Here is a 19542-nt window from a genome sequence, read left to right as displayed (position 1 = left end):
ATGAGGAAAATGAACGAGGAACGGTGACTTTGCACCGGCAACGTCATGTTATTCGTTTATGGAATTTAACAGAGGAGTTAAACATATTGCACGAAGAGAACTGGTCACGTATCGCTGACGAAGTGCTTTTGGACTTTCAACAGGAAGTATTTGTAGCAATTAAAAAACAAGGCTGGGATGGAAAAGACGGTACGGCTGAATTACAATGGTCTTTTGCTGGCGCTCTACTTTATTCAGTGACTGTCATAACCACAATAGGTAAGCTGCCATTTTTTTTTTTAGTTTATATTTGTATTTTATATGATGTTCGTAATTGTGTAGGAAATTCATTTTTAACAAGAGATAACAGCTCTTAAACATGATACTTATATCGGTTATTTCAGATCGAATAGTTAAGAGATTGCTCCCTCACAGATGTGTTGGATAAAACATTCTCTATTACCCTTTAATTTCAGTTGGAAAAGTAACAAGTGATGGATAAGAGAAGACACGTTTTACTAATAAATGCAGTAGTTTCTTTTTTAATTGCATGGTGAATGTTAAGAACAATTGCTAGTTGCCGTATACTAAAGCAAATTATCATTTCACTGGTATAATGAAATGAATTTCAAAGTCTACAATCGCGATTCTTCACAAAATTATGAAATACAAAGCATTATTCAACTCGATAATTGCCAAGACTCGCACGCCTGGAGGTATAGTTGATTATCTTCGATATCTTCAATATTCTATACGGAATATATTATTGATTATTTACGTAAGAGTTATTAAATTTTGGAGAAACTGTTAAAGCCAGCAAGATTCATATTAACAAGTATTGTTTTAAACTTAAATGATCTCATTCACGCAGAATATTTGTAGCGGCGCACAGAAGAATACAAAGAATAACTGAGACGAAAGATAATCGTTAAAAAACAAACTCACAAACACGCGCACGCGCACAGACACATATGTATGCAAGACCATATGTATTTGTGTGTATTTATGCATGCATGTGTATCTGTGTGTGAGTGTGTGCATGTGATTTCTTTCTGTGTATGTATGTGTAGTGCATTTTTCTATTTTCTGTTATTCGTTGCAGCATAAAATTGTTGCAGCATAAAATTGTCACAGCATATTGAATGCAATTAGTCCACTCTGTGAACACGATCACAAATTTGCACTTTACTTACTAAGTTTTACTAGACATGTTTATTAAAAATGGTCTGATAAAGTACAATGTCACAGCAGTGCTTTATTAAATGATTAGACTGACTGGGAAATATTAATGTGATCTAACACAAATAATTTACATTCTTACGCACAAGTCAACGAGTGCGTTTCTTTCGTTAATATAGGCGTTTTAAGCACATGAGATATGACTCTTTTATCACAAATCACTGAATTCAATAAGGAAAAGACACAGTGGATAATGTTCTCCTGTGTACGCCGGAGATCCCTTTGTTATCACATTTCTTCAATCAGTGCTAATCTAGGAAAATACAACAATAGCGGAAAAAACAACTAAAACAAAAACAACTAAAACAAAAACAACAACAACAACAGCACATATTCACATACCTCTGTAACATATGGCCATAATTATGGAACATTTTCAATTATATACTTAATTATTTCCCCCGCCCTATTTTTACCAGGAGATATTTAATGCTAAATATTATAATTGTTTACATCAGCTAAGCAAAATCACTAATATAAAGTTATTTCCAGTGATATAATCTTAATAATAACTATACGAATAACATATTCACATTAATCCCTACAAAAATATTGCAACACTATCAACTGCATTTTCTCATTTCAACCAGAGTATATTGAGGTTAAACAGATGCTGTCATATGAACGTGTGAAAATGACAATCTAGAAGTTACTTTCCATTGTTTTCATGTTGGCATTTTAAAGCCAAAAGCCATATCGTGAGCTTTCAAGAAAAATTTCAACAGCATCATTTGTTTTTATTTATTTATTTATTTATTTAATAATCAATTGTATTCTGGGTATTTTAGAATATCTGAGTGATGAAAAATTGAAAAATGCCGATATATTTGGTACGATAACTATTGAAAAACTATAATACATTTCGATGTTATATTAATGGTAGTTATTTCAATATAAATTGTCCTACAGTATACAGGAAATATAGCATTCAATTCTTCTGAACTTAACTATCAAATCTCGATGGTATTAAATCGATAGAAAATATTTTCCAGTCATGTTATATCATGTGTGCGTGTCTGTGTGGCTGTGCTCATGTGTGCGTGTCTCTGTGGCTGTGTTCATGTGTTTGCGTGTGTGTAAGATGTGTGTGGACATACATACACACACGCACGCACGCACGAACACACACACACACACACACACACACACGCACACACACACACATATATATATGGGTATTTTAAATTGGTTTTAAGTGTATACGTTATGTACGTGTGTCTGTATATTTTCATGCTGAAACATATTTAAAATCTTGTCCGTTATATCCGTTGTTGTCAGGTAAGATGCACTGCGCGATTGTTATATATTAAAACCGTAATTATTCATATAAAATATAGCAGTTCCATATCGTTACGCAACAAAGGAATTTTTTTCTCCAGACCAATTTTTGACTCTTGCTAGTAAGAAATAAGTTCCGTCAATATGGTCATAATCAACTATGAAATGTAAAGTGATCTTCTGATGTATAATTTCAACTTCAACCTTAGACGTGAGGGATTGTAAATGTCATTAATACGGCTAATTGATTTTCCAGGTAATATTTCTCACAAATTGAAATATAAGTTTATAGTCACTCTACACTTTTCGTTTTTAGCTTTTCTATTAATTTTCTATTCTTTTATATATTTTTCTTTTTGTTTTATAATCATATATAGTCACATAAAAATCATATTTGACTTTTATTTATATATTGTAATTCAGGAAGTGTGAGGTAATTTTTTTATACATTATCTTGGATCACCATAAATTTACGCTCAATTTTCATGCTTTGGAGATAGTTTCATCATGAATATATAATTTCACCACTTCTTTTTGTGGCGGTTATGCATTTGATATTGAGCGGTGCGTATGTGTACAGTTGACGTTGTGTGAAATAATAATAAGTAAGTAGCATCTCGCCTTACCTACTGAACGAGCTAGTCATGTAATGTCGACTACATACAGAAGGCAAAAACATTGCACTATGTCCATAAAGCAGGGTCTAGTTAAAGAGTTTTGCTTTAAAATTGGCGGAGAACTAGTTCCAATGATCAGCTAGAGGCAGCTGAATGACTTTAGTGCTCTTAAAATGCTAAAATGAGAATTCAAATTGAATATAACTTAATACAGACGCGAAGTTTTGAAATTGTGGTCTACTTAGGCGAATTGAAGTGGGACGGTTCAACACGAACTTTTGTTGATGCTCTTGTGATCATTCCAAGAACACTGAAGATCGTTAATAAGATCAGGATTAATGTAAAATGCTAGCAAGTACCTCTGAAAGTGTATTTGTCTCCTATAACGCTTTACCGGTTTTGGGCTGCATAGCACTAATGCAAATGTTCCGCAGTCCTTAGCATAACTCAGAGAATAGGTAAAAATAGCAAGACTTCGATGTCACATTACGCTTCGGTTTTCTATAAAACACCGTAGAGTTATCAGATAAAAATAGAGCATGAGAATATCTGTTTAAGTGACAGAAGCATTCTGGAAATAGAGCAAGTGAATGTTTTGGTATATAACAAATCGCATGCAGTGCAAAGGATACGAAACAACTAATTATCAAATGACTAACAAAAGCTGGCGAAATATTGTGACTAAAGCATCTCTTTTACTGAACTGAAAGAAGTCATTGCACATGAGTAGCATGGGAGACAGCTAAATAAATGAAACTATCATAGCGTAAGTTTTTAAAAATGGATCCAAGCATTATATGATTAATCTATAACCGTTGTAATTTGTGCTTCTATTAATGGTCGGTATTAGACGGTTGGTCTGGATTCACACGAAAGTTTATCTTCGACGTTGAAGTTATGCATATCAACACTTGCAAATAACATATGGTACTACAACCAGATACTAAGTCAACTTGTTGATAATCTAAACCTGCAAGACAGATACTCCAGTGACTCTAGACTCAATATGAAGTTGTACGCTGTAACATACAAAGCGAGAGCGAAAGCACACCACCAAGAATGAGAACAAAAGAACTGAGAGAGTAAGGCAATCGTAAGGCACAGGTAAATTTGAATGGAACGATAAAATGCTCAAACTTTATTGAAATAACAAATCAGCAATTCGATATAATGGAATAATATGATTTGGTCAATAGAATAAAGAAATATCATAAACTGATAAGATGTCAACATTTTGCGGGAACAATCTAGAGTAGGATTATAAAACGAAGAACATTTGGTGGATTATAACAATCCTCTCAGGTAAGAGGTGGATAGCGTACGGTGCTTCAATAGTGGTATGAAATAATGGGTTTCTTAGCTAGAATCCCAACGTCTTTGCAGGATGACATTCAGCTTAAGAAGCATATAAGAATAATCATTCAGGAATTGAAGTGTAGAAAATATTTAAAGTATATATTTGGAACGTGTGCGAGGCAGAGCAGTTAATATAACAACTAAAGTAAAGTCCAACGAGCAGTTATTTATGGCTGAATTGTTACAGCTGTACCCGGTTTTGTTGTGGTAGCCGCATAATTAATGAAATACAGCAACAGTTGCATCAAAAAATAACACAGACTATCACTTGTAGCATCAATGGGTCTCTGGAGGGAGTGGTATTGGTGAAAGAAGCGGAAATCAACACGGTCTCAAGGACAATTGATGAAGGCAGTAAATCATAGACAGACAATATGTAATACGCACGCTCACACACTCACACGTTCACGCACGCATACAAACACACGTATATATATATATGCGTGTGTTTGTATATATATATATATATATATATATATATATATATATATATATATATATATATATATATATATGCATAAATACGTGAGTAGTTACATTTGTTAGAATTTGTAGACCACATATTTCTCACATGCCTCATCCCTTCATGCCCAAACCTAACTAGGCAAGAGCAGTTAGAGGAAAAAGGAGGTATTACATCACCAAATATCAATACAACCATAATTAGGTGAGCATCAATTGAAAAACATGCATAGTTGAAAATACATAACCTACACGCACGCACACACACACACACACACACGCGCGCGCGCATATCATATGCATGCATTACCTCATATATTCATAAAAAGTTTATGGGCACTACGATGGGAAATAAAGGAAACTAATGAGAAGTTACAATACGTGGTGAGGTGGAAATTGCGCTTCAACCCTAGCTTTCATGTACACACAAAAACATGAATTTTATATATATATGTGTGTATGTGTATGTGTATGCTTACCAACCACATGGTTCCGGGTTCAGTCCCACTGCGTGGCACCTTGGGCAGGTGTCTTCTACTATAGCCTCGGGCTGACCAAAGCCTTGTCAGTGGATTTGGTAGACGGAAACTGAATGAAGCCCGTCGTATATATTGATATGTATATATATGTGTGTGTGTTTGTGTGTCTGTGTTTGTCCCCCGACATCGCTTGACAACCGATGCTGGTGTATTTTCGTCCCCGTAACGTATCGGCTCGGCCAAAGATAACCGATAGAATAAGTACTAGGCTTACAAAGAATTAGTCATGGAGTCGATTTGCTCGACTGAAGGTGATTCCCCAGCATGGCCACTTTCAAATGACTGAAACAAGTGAATGAGTATATATATATGCCGCCATAGTGCTGTCCTAGGTCAAGTGGGTGGCTTCTGGAAGACCCTATGTCTGAAAATAGGACTCTGTACCATTCCACACAAGCAGGAGAACCCAGTTATACCTGTTAAACAATTTCTGCGACTGCTTTACCCCTAGCATAAGGCCACCTAACACCCCAGACTCTGACCCCCTTGGTTATTATGTGTGGGGCGCAGTTAAGTTAGAGACCGACAAAATTCCCTGTAGCATCAAAGATGAACTGAAGCTAAGTATTAGGGCAGCATTCACCCACATAAACAAGAAGACCGTCCATAAGAGTTTCAGGAGATTCCGAAGTCGCCCGGAGGCGGTGGTTGAAGCCAATGGCGATTTTATTGAATAAATTTACTCTTTAGCATTTCAAGATATCTTTAATGTAATTGTGGTAAATATATCTGAAAAAATGAGATGTAAGTGTTATTTTCATTTTTAGACGACAATTTTTTACCTCATCCTGTATATATATATGCTTTCATAAATATCTGTATACATGAATATATGCGTGTGTATGTATGCGTGTGTGTGTGTGTGTGTGTGTGTGTGTGTGTGTGTGTGTTTGTGTGTATGCTAGTGCAATATAACATAACATAGTATATACACAAGTATAGCATTATGTGAGAAAAAAAAAACGAAAAAGATCGCCACGTGATATTCGAATATTATTCGAGTGCGATAACAATTGTACCAAAATGACCGTCACTCCCTGAAATGTAATTTAGCAGCAATAAATATGCTGCTGGATAACCAATTATTGTTTACCTCCATCGTCATCATGCAAAAACGCCCATCGTATTTTTCATAGCTTCTAAATATTCGCGTCTAAATACAGAAAATTTTATTCATTAATTTGAAACAATATGTTATAATTTTAATATGATAATAACATTATGAAATGAAATTGGCTTTTAATTATTTTCAGGTTATCAATAGTTTGTTAGATAATAAATGAATAAATATGATCATTCAGAAATTAAATGTTCTGACATATATTTATTTTGCGTGGTAAAATGCCTAGGAGATGTTCTGATACCACATAAATAGATTTCTTTATATCATTATTTTTCTTTATTTCACCGCGTACATATTCAAAGTCAAACATGTCTTACAAAAAAGACTGATGCGTGCCTGACTGGTAAGAAGTTTTCTTCTGTACCAAAAGTTTCCGGGTTCAAACCCACCATGTAGTACCTTGGGCATATGTCTTCTACTATAGCCCTAGGTCGACCAAAGCCTTCTGAATTGATTTGGGAGATGGAAATGGAGAAAAGCCTATCTGATATAATTATACATGTGTGTGTGTGGGGGGGGGGTGCGTGCAACAAACAAGATGAGGACAAATATCTGTCCGATGTAAATAATGTAAATCATGTAAATAATGTAAATCATGTACACTGTTATTATTGAGAGACTCGTCTGATATGTAGCATTTGGTCAATAAGGGATTTTGATGTCGCTATCATCATTTGCGCCTCCTGCCGCGAGGTAGGATCATTTGAGACTCGAGACAGGAAGAGGTCCAGCATTGTTTTGAAGGCACCTACACACACACACACACACACACACACACACACACACACACACACACACACACACAAACGCACATCCATATGTATGTCGAGGAAGAGACCGTTTTATGAATGTGTGTATATGTGTACCTTCATACTTGTGTTTTATGTTATATATATATATATATATATATATTCTCTTGGACTTTCTTCTGTATCCTGTTTCTGACGAAAAGCTTTGCTCGAAGCGTAAAGCTACCTTTCTTTCCTTCCTTGAGCGTCTCCTAATACTTTGCATGTACCACGTACTGACGTTGTTGTTTCTATTTATCTTGTGTTTGGTCTTCATTCCTGGGGATTTACTAAATGTATATATATATATATATATATATATATATATATATATATATATATATATATATATATATATATATATATAAAGAGAGATGGAGAGAGAGAGAGAGAGAGAGAGAGAGAGAGAGAGAGACAGAGAGACAGAGAGACAGAGAAAGAAAGAGAGAGAAATATTAATATTTCTAAATCTCTCTAAAGGAGACTACGGCAGCAGTACTGGATATTAGCATTCGTCCTATTTTTCTTGACTGCCATGTTAGTTGGCGATAACTATATATATATATATATAGTGAGAATCTACAAAAAAAAAACATAACAAAAGACGAAGATTGGTGTGTAAACAAGAAACAGATGTATTAGTTAAACGCTCGGGAACTGAGAAAGTCTTTTACGTTTCGAACCTACGCTCTTCGACAGAAAGAAACACAGAAAGAAACAGAGAGAGTAAATAGAAAAGTTTTAGTGACTAGCGATCTATCATGGCGAATGCTGGGCTGAGGGATCACACAGGAGACCTAGAAAGAAGGGGAGATAATAAAGTAGTGGTGATCCGAAAACGAAGGTGTGCGTGCGTGTCTATGTGAGAGCGTTTATGTTGATGTGGAAGGGGGCTGGTGACCTTCACGTGTGCGTGTGTGCATATGTAGGTGTGTGGATGATGGTGTAAGTGCTGGGAATTGGTCAGTGCTAGTGTGTTCGGGGTGGTGTGATGTGGTGTGGTGTGGTATGGTGGTGTGGGAAGCAATGGTGGGGTTTAAGTCATGGATTAGGAGTGGGATGGGATGTATAGGGACGGTGGGGTTGAAACGTGTAGGGATGGATATATACATGGCGGATTACAATAGTCGTTACAGCGTTTGAGCGACCACATCCTACTGTTTATGATACTCTGCGATTTGAACCGGAGAATGTTCATTATTTTGTGAGGGGCTGCGGTCGAGAGATGGTATCGACAATTTGAAGAACATGCACATGGGTACTTTCTTCTAGGTTTGAATTCGAAGATCAAATGGCACAGCACGCACACGGAACATATTAGTGCATGTATGTATGAGCAAGTGTCTATCTGTAATATTTATGCTTGATGTGAATGTATCTAATCATATATGTACATATGTGTGTGTGTGTGTATGTGTGTGTGTGTGTGTGTATGTATGTGTGTGTGTTTGGTAGTGTGCTTTGTGTACGTATGCATGTGAATGCATGAAAACGTTTGTGCGCATCTGCATGCTTCGTTGTACTTCCGCCGCCCAAGTTCAAGCACCAGCCGCTTTCCAGTTTACATATTTTAAGTATATTTCTATTTTAATACCCTCAAGTGTACTATTGTCTGCTATCTACTATCCTACTTATTTTCCCAATCATTTATCTATCCATTTGTAATATTTTAGATTCATGTTTCTCTTATTTTTATATTCGTTTACCTATTGATTTTGGTTATATTGTAGATATATTTATAATCTTATGTCTATATATTTATTGAATCATTTAACAACCTTCGGATAACAGCCGTTCGGCAGCCTTTTCGTATAGTAACAGTTTCAGTGTGGAAGAGTTTATGCTTACATGGTTACATTAATATGCCTGCTCGGCATAATGCAACACAATTAGGCAACCACAAATCAATGTAAATAAAGTTAAATCATCAGATTACCAGAATATTATGGTTACACCAACTATTCATATCCAAGTATACGCAAAAACGTTTCGCTTCTCCTGCATATACAATGTATGGAAGACCGAGACTGGATAAAAGTTTTTCAGTAAAAATAAAGATATATTGTTTCATATCAACTAAGGCAGTGTTTCTCAAACTATCTGAAGTGGCGTACCGGCATTTTTTTTCTAATGTGCCAGGGACCGGTAATATTTCTTAGTAATACTAATTTCTACAGGAAATAATATATATAATGAATATAATAAATGTTGACAATTTTTTTATCTTATATTTATTTTGTAAACAAATAATACAATATTACATAAGCATTTTATAAGCATTTTATAATGGTTCTTTCTTTTCTGGAAACTCGCCGCTTACCGGCAGCTGATGGCTCGCGAACCGGCGCCTGTTCGCAAACAACATTTCGGGTAGCACTGAATTAAGGTGTTAGGGAGAAATTCAAGTGTAGGTTTTGGAATTTTTCAGCATTAAACTCCATGTTATTACCTTCAGCCCATCTATAAATTGAGAGAACCACTATGAAATGCAGTGGTCCCAAGACAATGCCTTGTGGAACATTGCTCACTCTTTGTGTTTGCATTTAGGTGGTTCCATTGGCCACTACTGCCAGACTTCTATCTTTTCAGAAAGTCATGTAACCACTCTCCAAGTTTTTCAGCTATGCCATGATCACGCAGTTTGTGGCATATCATACTATGATCCACTTTATCAAAAACTTTTACAAAGTCAAGTTACTGTTACGTCCACATTTGAGTTTTTCAGTAACTGCCTCAACACCCAGTCATAGTGCTGTAAGAGTTGGGTCAGGCAGCTCCTACCTGGTTGAAAACCATGCTGAGTATCACTAAGCAAGTTGTTTTCTTCAAGGAATGCGATTAGTTTCCCTCTGGCTATCAGTTCCATGACATTGCTGACGTGTAAAGTTAGAGAGATAGGTCTATAACTTTTGGCATCTGTTCTACTTCCACCTTTATGGATTGGGCATAGTATACCTTGCTTCATTTGCATGGCAGCGTGCCATTTGCGAGAAAGCTCTGGAAGAGAATCTGTTGTAGTTTCGCCTGGGCATGCTTACACGATTTGAGGAGGACTGTTGGTAAATCATTAGGACCAACAGTTGAGTTTGCGTCCACTTCATTTTGTTAGTAGTATATCTTCTTCGCTAATGTCGATGTAATCCATCGTAACTGCCTCGCTGGTTATAGGTGAGACGGCAAAGGAATCCACTGGATCGTTCACTTGTCTGTGTTCCAACGGGGTAGTAAAGGCACTTTTGAACTTGTCGTTCAGTACCTCCCTGATCCTGGTTGGACTATCTGTTAGAGAGCCATCCTTTCGGAAGAGGAGTCCTATCTTGCAGCGTACTGAGGCTGTTTCTTTCGCATAATGAAAGAAGAATTTTGAGTTTGATTTAATGTTTTTTTTTATAACCCCGGCTTCTTTGTGTGCACTCTCTCTCATAATATTGTTGCAGGCTTTTTTCAGTTTCCATCAGTATTGTTTTAGGCGGGACCTTTCGCTACTTTTGGAATGTTGGTTGAAGCTATTTTCAACCTTCGTCTGTTGTCTCATGAGGATCTTCCTCTCCCTTGGAATCTTGTTCCTTTTTTGTGTTGGCCTTGTGCTCTGGAACATACATATTTCTGGCATATAGTTTGCATAACAGACATGAAATATTCTAGTTTCTTGTCAATGTCTGGTAGGAGAGACATTGCGGCCAGTCCTGTCAGACGATCTCTTTTCGCATCGATTTCCAGTCTGATTTGTGGAAGTTCAGATCGGAGATATTTCGGGTGCTTCCTTTAGGCTGTATTCCTCTCGCTACATTTGGTCCATACATAGACAGCTCTGATATTTGTGATCCGAGACTAATGTCAGCGTCACTTTCACATCATGAACGATGACCATATTGTTTGTGAAGCATAAATCCAAAATATTTGCACTAGTTGGTCTGAGCACAACTTGCTCCATGTATAAGGCATTAGTGAGGCTATGCAAAAACTCCACCAGTTCTTGTTTCCTGAGAGCATGAAGTCTTCGGTCCATTTGACATTGGAGAAGTTGAAATCATCCATAACAAATAAGCTCACGTGGTGTTCCAATTTCATGAGGATTTCTTTAACTATTGTGAAGCAACCTTCACACTTGCTTATGTGGCTTGGAGCATCCTGTGGGCAATATGTATCGCATATGACTATAGTGTGTTGTCCTATGTATACAATTAGATTGTCAAATACTAAATTTGTGTATGAGAGTAAGACCTCATGGCTCCTTTCACTTCTATCTATTCGCAGTATGGTATTTTTTAGTACTTGTACTTCTGCATCCTCTATATCAGGGCTCAGACGGGTTTCCACGAGTGCTATTTATAGGGATTTACTGCATGTGGGAAGGAAAAATATAAAAAAACATTTTGACTTAGCCAAAGCAAACAGGCTAGGATTGTTTAAATGTACTTACAACAGTAATATGTCCTTCTACTGAAATGAAATTTCAGTAAATTTTCTGTATCTTTGTGAATTTGAAGATTGCTCTGCATATTGCATTTAATGTAATGCTCGCATTGCTTAACTAACTGGAGTCGCATGAAGCGATCGTACTGCAGTAATCTTGAATATCCTTGTTGCTTATTTTGATTTTTGATCACCTTAGTTTTTGGAATTGTTTGGATAGTACCATACTAAATTCTGGTGCCTAAACTTAAGTACCATATTCACTTTGAATCTAAATTTTATATATATATATATATATATATGCATACACACATACACACACAGAGGAAGACATACAAACAGACAGCGACAGACAACCACACAGGCAGGGGAAGAGCGATATTCTGACCGGGATAAAATTACAGGTTTGTCAATGAAGCAATATAAAATGAATTTCCAATTAACAGGCTTGGCGGCAGTTTGATCTAAAGTCTCTTCATGTCCAAGTTATAAAGTAATAACAAATGATGAGTGTATAATAATCTTAGGAAAATATGTGAGTTTCCCCTTGGTAGATTGGAAATATCTGAATCGTAATTAATAGCAACGCATACGTTAGAAGTACATTTCACTGAGATACGCTTAAAAAATGATGGAGTAAGAAATCCATCAAAATTCATAATTATTGCTTTCTATTTGTTAATATAGAGGCTTCTTCTTTACACCTAATGTTGTTGTTCTACATATAAAATACTGATTTTGTTTTCCTATAATATTATGGACTTGAGGTATCAATTAAGTGCTGTCTATTTGAGTTAATAACGATGTTTGAATGATTAATATTTCTTGTCTACTCATTATCACTTATAATTATTTTAACTTCTATCAAGGGAAGGGAAAGTTACTCGCCGTACAAAGTTTCTGATTGACGATAACATTTAAAATAGGTTATGCATGAATGACTTTTTAACGACGAAAATATCGGAAAACACATTAATATTTCAGTTTTAGCAATAAAAATAATAGGTCCACGAGGCATATTTTCAGCGGTTGTAAGTAGATACTATTTTGTCATTCTTTAAGAATATAAACCGAATGTAGCTTTCAATCGTATGCAAGGTGAATTCCAGAAGTTTTGAGACTGTACCGGAGAGATATTTATCAATTTCATAAGAGCACAGACTGTCTCTTCGTGAAGACTCCATGGATGTCTTCCAAAATGAAGGTATCCAGGACCCTTGTTGCAGTCTCCTTCATTTTCTGAATATGTTCAAAACGACTAGGGGTTACATGGAGCAAGATCCGGACTGTAGGGAGGCCAAGAGACAATTGTGATGTGCGTCTCTGTCAAGTAGTTGGATCTCTGGATGATTTGGGAACTGGGACATTGTCCTGGTGTAGGTGCCACTGACTCGAATGGAAGAGATCTAGCTTTTTGCGACTAAATCACTTCTGGAACTCCCTCAAAACCCCCAAGAAAGTATTCTTTGTTGACCGTCTGGCCAGCAAGAATCCCGTGGTTATAGATGCTATCCTTACATTTAAGGATCGTTATGAGCTTCCCGATGGACTTGCGCATCATATTGGTTTCAATATGCCGAGGTTTACGAAAGTAAGATGAAATCTATTTTTTAAGTATTAGTAAGGTAACTGTAATGATATGGATTGAAATTTCACCGCTGACACTCTTTATAATGTTACATTACCAAAGAACTGTACTGTGCGATTTGAAGCCAATATTACAAGATAGTGTTATTTTTTACAACAGATAACTGACCTTTTTCGCCAATTTCGAAAGCTAAAGTATTAATTATTTTATGTATTTATACATTCGGAGAGGCACGTGACCTAGTGGTCAGAGCAGCGGACTCGCGATCGTGTGTTCGAATCTCAGACCGGTTGATGTGTGTGTTTATGAGCGAAACACTTAAGCTCCACGCGGTTCTGGCAGACGGTTATGGCGAACTTCTGTTGACACTTCCGCCACAACATTTTCTCATTCTTTCCTGGTGCATCTGGCAACTCACAGGCGTCCTTTCCGGCGTTCTGTCCAATTATGTTGTTGTTGTTGGCACTCCGTCGCTTACGACGTCGAGGGTTCCAGTTGATCCGATCAACGGAACAGCCTGCCCATGAAATTAACGTGCAAGTGGCTGAGCACTCCACAGACACGTGTACCCTTAACGTAGTTCTCGGAGATATTCAGCGTGACACAGTGTGACAAGGCTGACCCTTTGAATTAAAGGCACAACAGAAACAGGAAGTAAGAGTGAGAGAAAGTTGTGGTGAAAGTGTACAGCAGGGTTCACCACCATCCCCTGCCGGAGCCTCGTGGTGCTTTAGGTGTTTTCGCTCAATAAACACTCACAACGCCCGGTCTGGTAATCGAAATCGCGATCCTATGACCGCGAGTCCGCTGCCCTAACCACTGGGCCATTGCGCCTCCACCCTGTCCAATACGCCAATGAAATCGAGAAACCGGCCCTTATGAGCTAGGTATGGCTCGAGAAGGAACAAACAAGAATTTATACATTCAGTAATTTCGTTTTATTATGAAAAAGAAAAAGTTTTCCCGTGTCTCTCGCAGTAAATAAGGACCACTTAGCAGCTGTATTGTATAGCTTTTACAGTAAATTAGATCCATCACCCGAGTAAAAGGTGGAAGCGAAATTACGAAGTCCAAACTAATGGGGCTTTGCGTAGTTTTCGTCCGATTAGTTTCATTCATTAGGTTTCCCTATACAATTACGGTAAAAGGCACTTTCCCAATATTCTCCAAACTAATATCTGAACCAGAATCTTGTAAAGGGAACATTTTAATTACAGGTCCATGCCTAGAGTGTACTTTAGATTAGATATGTCAGTCTTTTTCGGTACAATTTGTCATACCAACTTCAGAATAACAACAATTATTTTATCGTTTACGCCAAGATAGAAATTCAAATCTCTCAGATTTTTAGCTCAGGCCCTACAACTACAGAACTTGATATCAGGACCCAGATCAATATTCTTTTATCTCGACCCGCTCTACAACCGTCCATTAGTGCATGATGTTGCTGTGCATTTCTAATCGCTGGCGTTTCTATAGGGATAGACTTTAATTAAATATTATATATATATATATATATGTGCGTGTGTGTGTGTGTGTGTGTGTATGTGTTGTGTTTGTGTGTGTATATATATATATATATATATATATATATATATATATACATATATATATATATATACACATATATATATATATATATGTATATATATATATATATATATATATAGGTATGTATGTATGTATATATATATATATATATGTATATATATACATATATATATATATATATGTATATATATATATATATATATATATATATATATATATATATATATATATATATATATATATATATATATATATATATATATATATATATATATATATATATATATATATAGGTTTCTTCTATTAGCAAAAACACATAATGTGTGTGTGTTGAGTATAACTGAACAGGTCTTTTTAATGGTTTCACAGTCACAAGAGACTGAAAAGCGAATTCAATTCTAGATTTAAGTTTACATGAGAAAGGAACATAAGTGATTACTGCAGTGTAATCAGTCCAAAAATCTCCTGTTTCTTTCTTCACTCACAACACTCAAACTTAAACAAGTATCGTTAAGATAAAAAAATAAATCGTCTTCACACAATGAAATATAGCAGCTTTAATTACAATATTGTCTTTTATTTTTATATCTATTGCCTATGAGTAAAATGTTGGTTTGTATATGAACATAAGATGTGATTAAATGTTTCTATAAGTCACGTAATTCAACGCCTTCTTTGGGGAAACACTTGACATTTACCATATAAGCTGCTGTTGTATTTAATGGATTACGACCAAGAAATACAATGAGTGAGTAAAATGTGTATGACGGAGAGCAATAGAAATATATATACATATACATGTATATATATATATATATATATATATATATATAGAGAGAGAGAGAGAGAGAGAGAGAGGGGGGGGAGGGTATATACTCTATCTTTCTTTCTCTCTCCATGTATATATATAGAGAGAGAGACAGACGTAGAATAGATTATACATAGATATAGATGGAGAGATACGTTTAAACATAGAGCAATGGATAGATACATATCTAGATAAATAAAGGATAAAAGAATGTTAAACTGAAGGAGATAAAGAGAGAGACTATGAGTGCGGGGGGATGGTGAGGAATGACTGATTTTATCTACTCACGTTGAGTTTTAGTTTGGAAATATTTTATCAGGCAGTAACACAGTAACTTATAATGACTTAATCGTATTTCTTTACTAGGACATATTCTCAAAGTTTATGACCTATACAGTTTATTAAGATCAAAATACGGTATCACTTTAATTTCCTTTACGATTAATAAACACTTAACTAGAGACAGTCAGACAGAGAGAAATAGTGAAAGCAAGCAATAATATATTACATTAATGTGAAATTAACTAAATGGGCCAATATTTATATGATATTATAAACTAGCGAAAACACCATACTGATTTAACCTGGGTAACAATCAAGCTAATTTATCCAGTGTAAACAGCAGTTTAATTTATCTAGAGAAAACAATTCAGGCAATCCTTTGAACAAAGATCAGTAGTTCTGATGTAAAGCAAAACAAAATTATTTTTCAAAAGGTTTCCAGTTTCTCAGGTTTGGAAATGAATTATATGTCATGGGAAAATGCAAACTTTTGTAATTAATAGATGCAGTAAATAGCTAGAAAAAAGTACATTAGAGTGGTTTGTTCACAATCACAGTGTACGTTTAAAAACACTTTTGCATTAGTAATTTTCTCGTTGGTCTTGCTCGTGTGATTGTAACACATATTTGGACGTAGGTGAACAAGTTATTGCAAGTTAGAATTATCAGCTATTTCTCCCAGAGATTCTAATATGTGCAACACATTAGATGAAATTGATGAAATGAAGTTTGAAATAACAGGCTAGTGATTTGCAGGAATCTAACTTATCTACAATAGAGAAACGGCTTAAATGTCCAGGTTTCGAATCGCATTGAACACGTATTTTTTTACCCACACTAGAAGGCTCATTATAAAATTTTCTTTCCTACTCTAGGTACAAGGCCCGAAATTTTGTGGGAAGGGGCCAGTCGATAAAATAGATATCAGTACGCAACTGGTACTTAATTTATCGGCCTCTAAATGGTAAAAGGCAAAGTCGACCTCGACGGAATTTGAACTCAGTATGTGAGACAGACGAAATACCGCTATGCATTTCGCCCGACATGCTAACGTTCCTGCCAGCTCGCCGCCTTAGGCTCATTATAAAATTAAAAGAGAAGTCTCCGGAAATTAATATAAAGCATGCTCGGTTGATGTGATGCTTTTATAGTAGCTAATCAAAGGCCACGTTGTCTGAAGTCAATCTAGTGGAAGGTGACTTTACTCCCGAACAGCAACATTAGGTTAAGGTACAAAAATCAATAATGTAGTCCATCCCCCTGCAAGTAAAGACGACATTTTGTCTAAGATTTCTTTATTATTATTATTATTATTATTATTATTATTATTATTATTATTATTATTATTACTATTCACAAAACGTAGATCGTATTTTGTTGCTTTCGGTGAGTATTCCCGTTGTTCAATCAACTGGAATATTTCCTACCTATTGGGTAATAGTGGGAATGACTGAGTGTCCTACGAACATGTGTACTCTTCCCTTGGTCCTATGGCAGAATAAGCATTACACGCAGTGAGAAGATTGGCCATTTAACTGACAGCCCCAGTCGCTATAATGGTCTTTATCCAAATTTTTATTACAAAGTATTGGGAGATTTAATATCATGATAGAAGCCACTGACCAAAATAGCAGGTCTCGAGACATCAGAGTATAACACGAATCTATCTAAATGTTGACACCGGCAGTATACATGTATCTAATAGGCATTTTAAACACTCACTTTGAACCATATCAGAACGTCACTGATAAACTTCAGAGTAAGATTATATGGACCACGCAGTCTCTAATCTGCAATTATCTCTTATTATGTCCATCGAAAGATATTACAACGAAGATCTACCACTCCCAATTCTTCTTAAACATGCAAGTATACGTAAACACCCATTAGTACACGCATAAATACTGACACACATACATAGAAATATACATACACATACGCATACACATCTACGTAGTCATTACTGTTCTCCACCACTTAAGTCTCTCCACAAAACGGGAAAAGATGCTCAAATAGAAGAAGCGAAAACCTTAGGATAGTACAAATTTAATTAAATTGCTTCAAGCTATGACTTCAAATTCTTTTGAGATTAGTGATATGTTTGACCACTTTCGGACCACTACATTAAATATCAACCAAATGATGAGCATGGAGTCTTTACCGCTCTTCTAAAATTGTGTGTCCTAGTGTCTATGTCAAATATCTTAAAAATGTTATATCGGGGCAGTAAGTTGATTAATACCGCAATAGCGCCGTATTAAATGCCTTCCACGATTAACATTCAACCTTTTATGTCATGTTTTAAGACCCAACCAATGTGGATATGATAGATACTAAGCATGCGGTAAGTACATCTAAGTTAACAGCGCTCTTTCACTTTTGACATTAAGCTACTATATTTCTGCTAGTAATAATCACGCTTCAGTTAACCCACATTGGCTTGGGTAACTCTAATATAGGAAATCATTATCGTAGCTTTTTCTATGTCTAAAATAAATAATAATTTATGTCCACTGAAGCTGTAAAATACTAGACATTTGTTACGGTAGTTAATACTGTTTGAAGAATTTGAAGATTACTGGATGTCAGGAATATGAGAACCATCGCTATAAATATTGGAAAACTCATGAAAAGGCGACCAAGATAAGTAGATGCTTCAACTTATGTAATACCGCATGGCAAGGAGCATGTTTCTTATCAGTATTTGAGTACAAAGGCTGTTGTAGTGAAAGGTTTGCATCGACACCTATGAACACACGTCACTGGATCTTTATAATTTTAACAGTGTCCGTTGACGTAAGGACGTTATAGTGTAAAAATAAATTTCACTGCCTAATCAATGTTTTAGTCATTAATATTGTGTCCGTTGACGTAAGGACGTTATAGTGTGAATATAAATTTCACTGCGTGATCAACGTATTAGTGGTTAATATGGTGAAGAAAAAATGTCAGCTGCATAGTTTTATATGAAAGTCTACCTTAGGCGTATTCAATATTGATTTAATCATTGACACTAACAAATGTCTGGAGTTTTAGCCCGCTTATTTCTTTACAAGTTTCCACTTAATGTTTGTATCCACTAACGTCTTATCATCATATGATCCAAGAAAACATTTTTTTAAAATAGTTCAGTCCACTTTTTACGTACATAGATAATATTAATTTGAGAATTTAGGTCCACCAATATTTGTAAAAAGAACAAGATGATATATGGCATTTGAGATGAAATATGACATATATGTCATAAATAAACTTCAAAATTCAGAAACATTTCTGTGCCATGAAAATTTATCAGTCTGAAATTATAAGCAGGTCTATCAAAAGACTTTCTGAGAAAAAGTTCTTTGATAGACTTTGGTGTCATGAAAAAAATTTAACAGCCTCAAGAGGAGAAAAGTCTGGCACTCTATTGAAAATGAGGTGAATCTGATCAGTGCATTGTATACACAAGTACATACCAAAGTATTGCATTAATACCAGTTAATGAAATATAACTGATATTTCTAAAATCACAGA

The 19542-nt window shown here is 35.6% G+C and overlaps 1 protein-coding gene across 13 annotated transcripts in view; it reads left to right on the top strand.

The window, feature by feature from the left end:
• LOC106876180 (potassium channel subfamily K member 18) overlaps positions 1 to 19542 on the top strand; it is a 330864-nt gene that overhangs the window by 287894 nt on the left and 23428 nt on the right. For all 13 annotated transcript variants that reach the window (XM_052965904.2, XM_014924619.3, XM_089349788.1 and 10 more), the window contains one exon: positions 1 to 258. This exon is cut by the window's left edge and continues 1083 nt beyond it. In XM_052965904.2, the coding sequence (XP_052821864.2) occupies positions 1 to 258 (258 nt within the window). The remainder of the gene's footprint in view (positions 259 to 19542) is intronic.

The sequence above is a fragment of the Octopus bimaculoides genome, chromosome 1, assembly GCF_046866305.1.
Source record: "Octopus bimaculoides isolate indiv1 chromosome 1, ASM4686630v1, whole genome shotgun sequence".
NCBI classification, from domain to species: Eukaryota; Metazoa; Mollusca; class Cephalopoda; order Octopoda; family Octopodidae; genus Octopus; species Octopus bimaculoides.
This window is presented reverse-complemented; position numbering and strand designations above follow the sequence as displayed.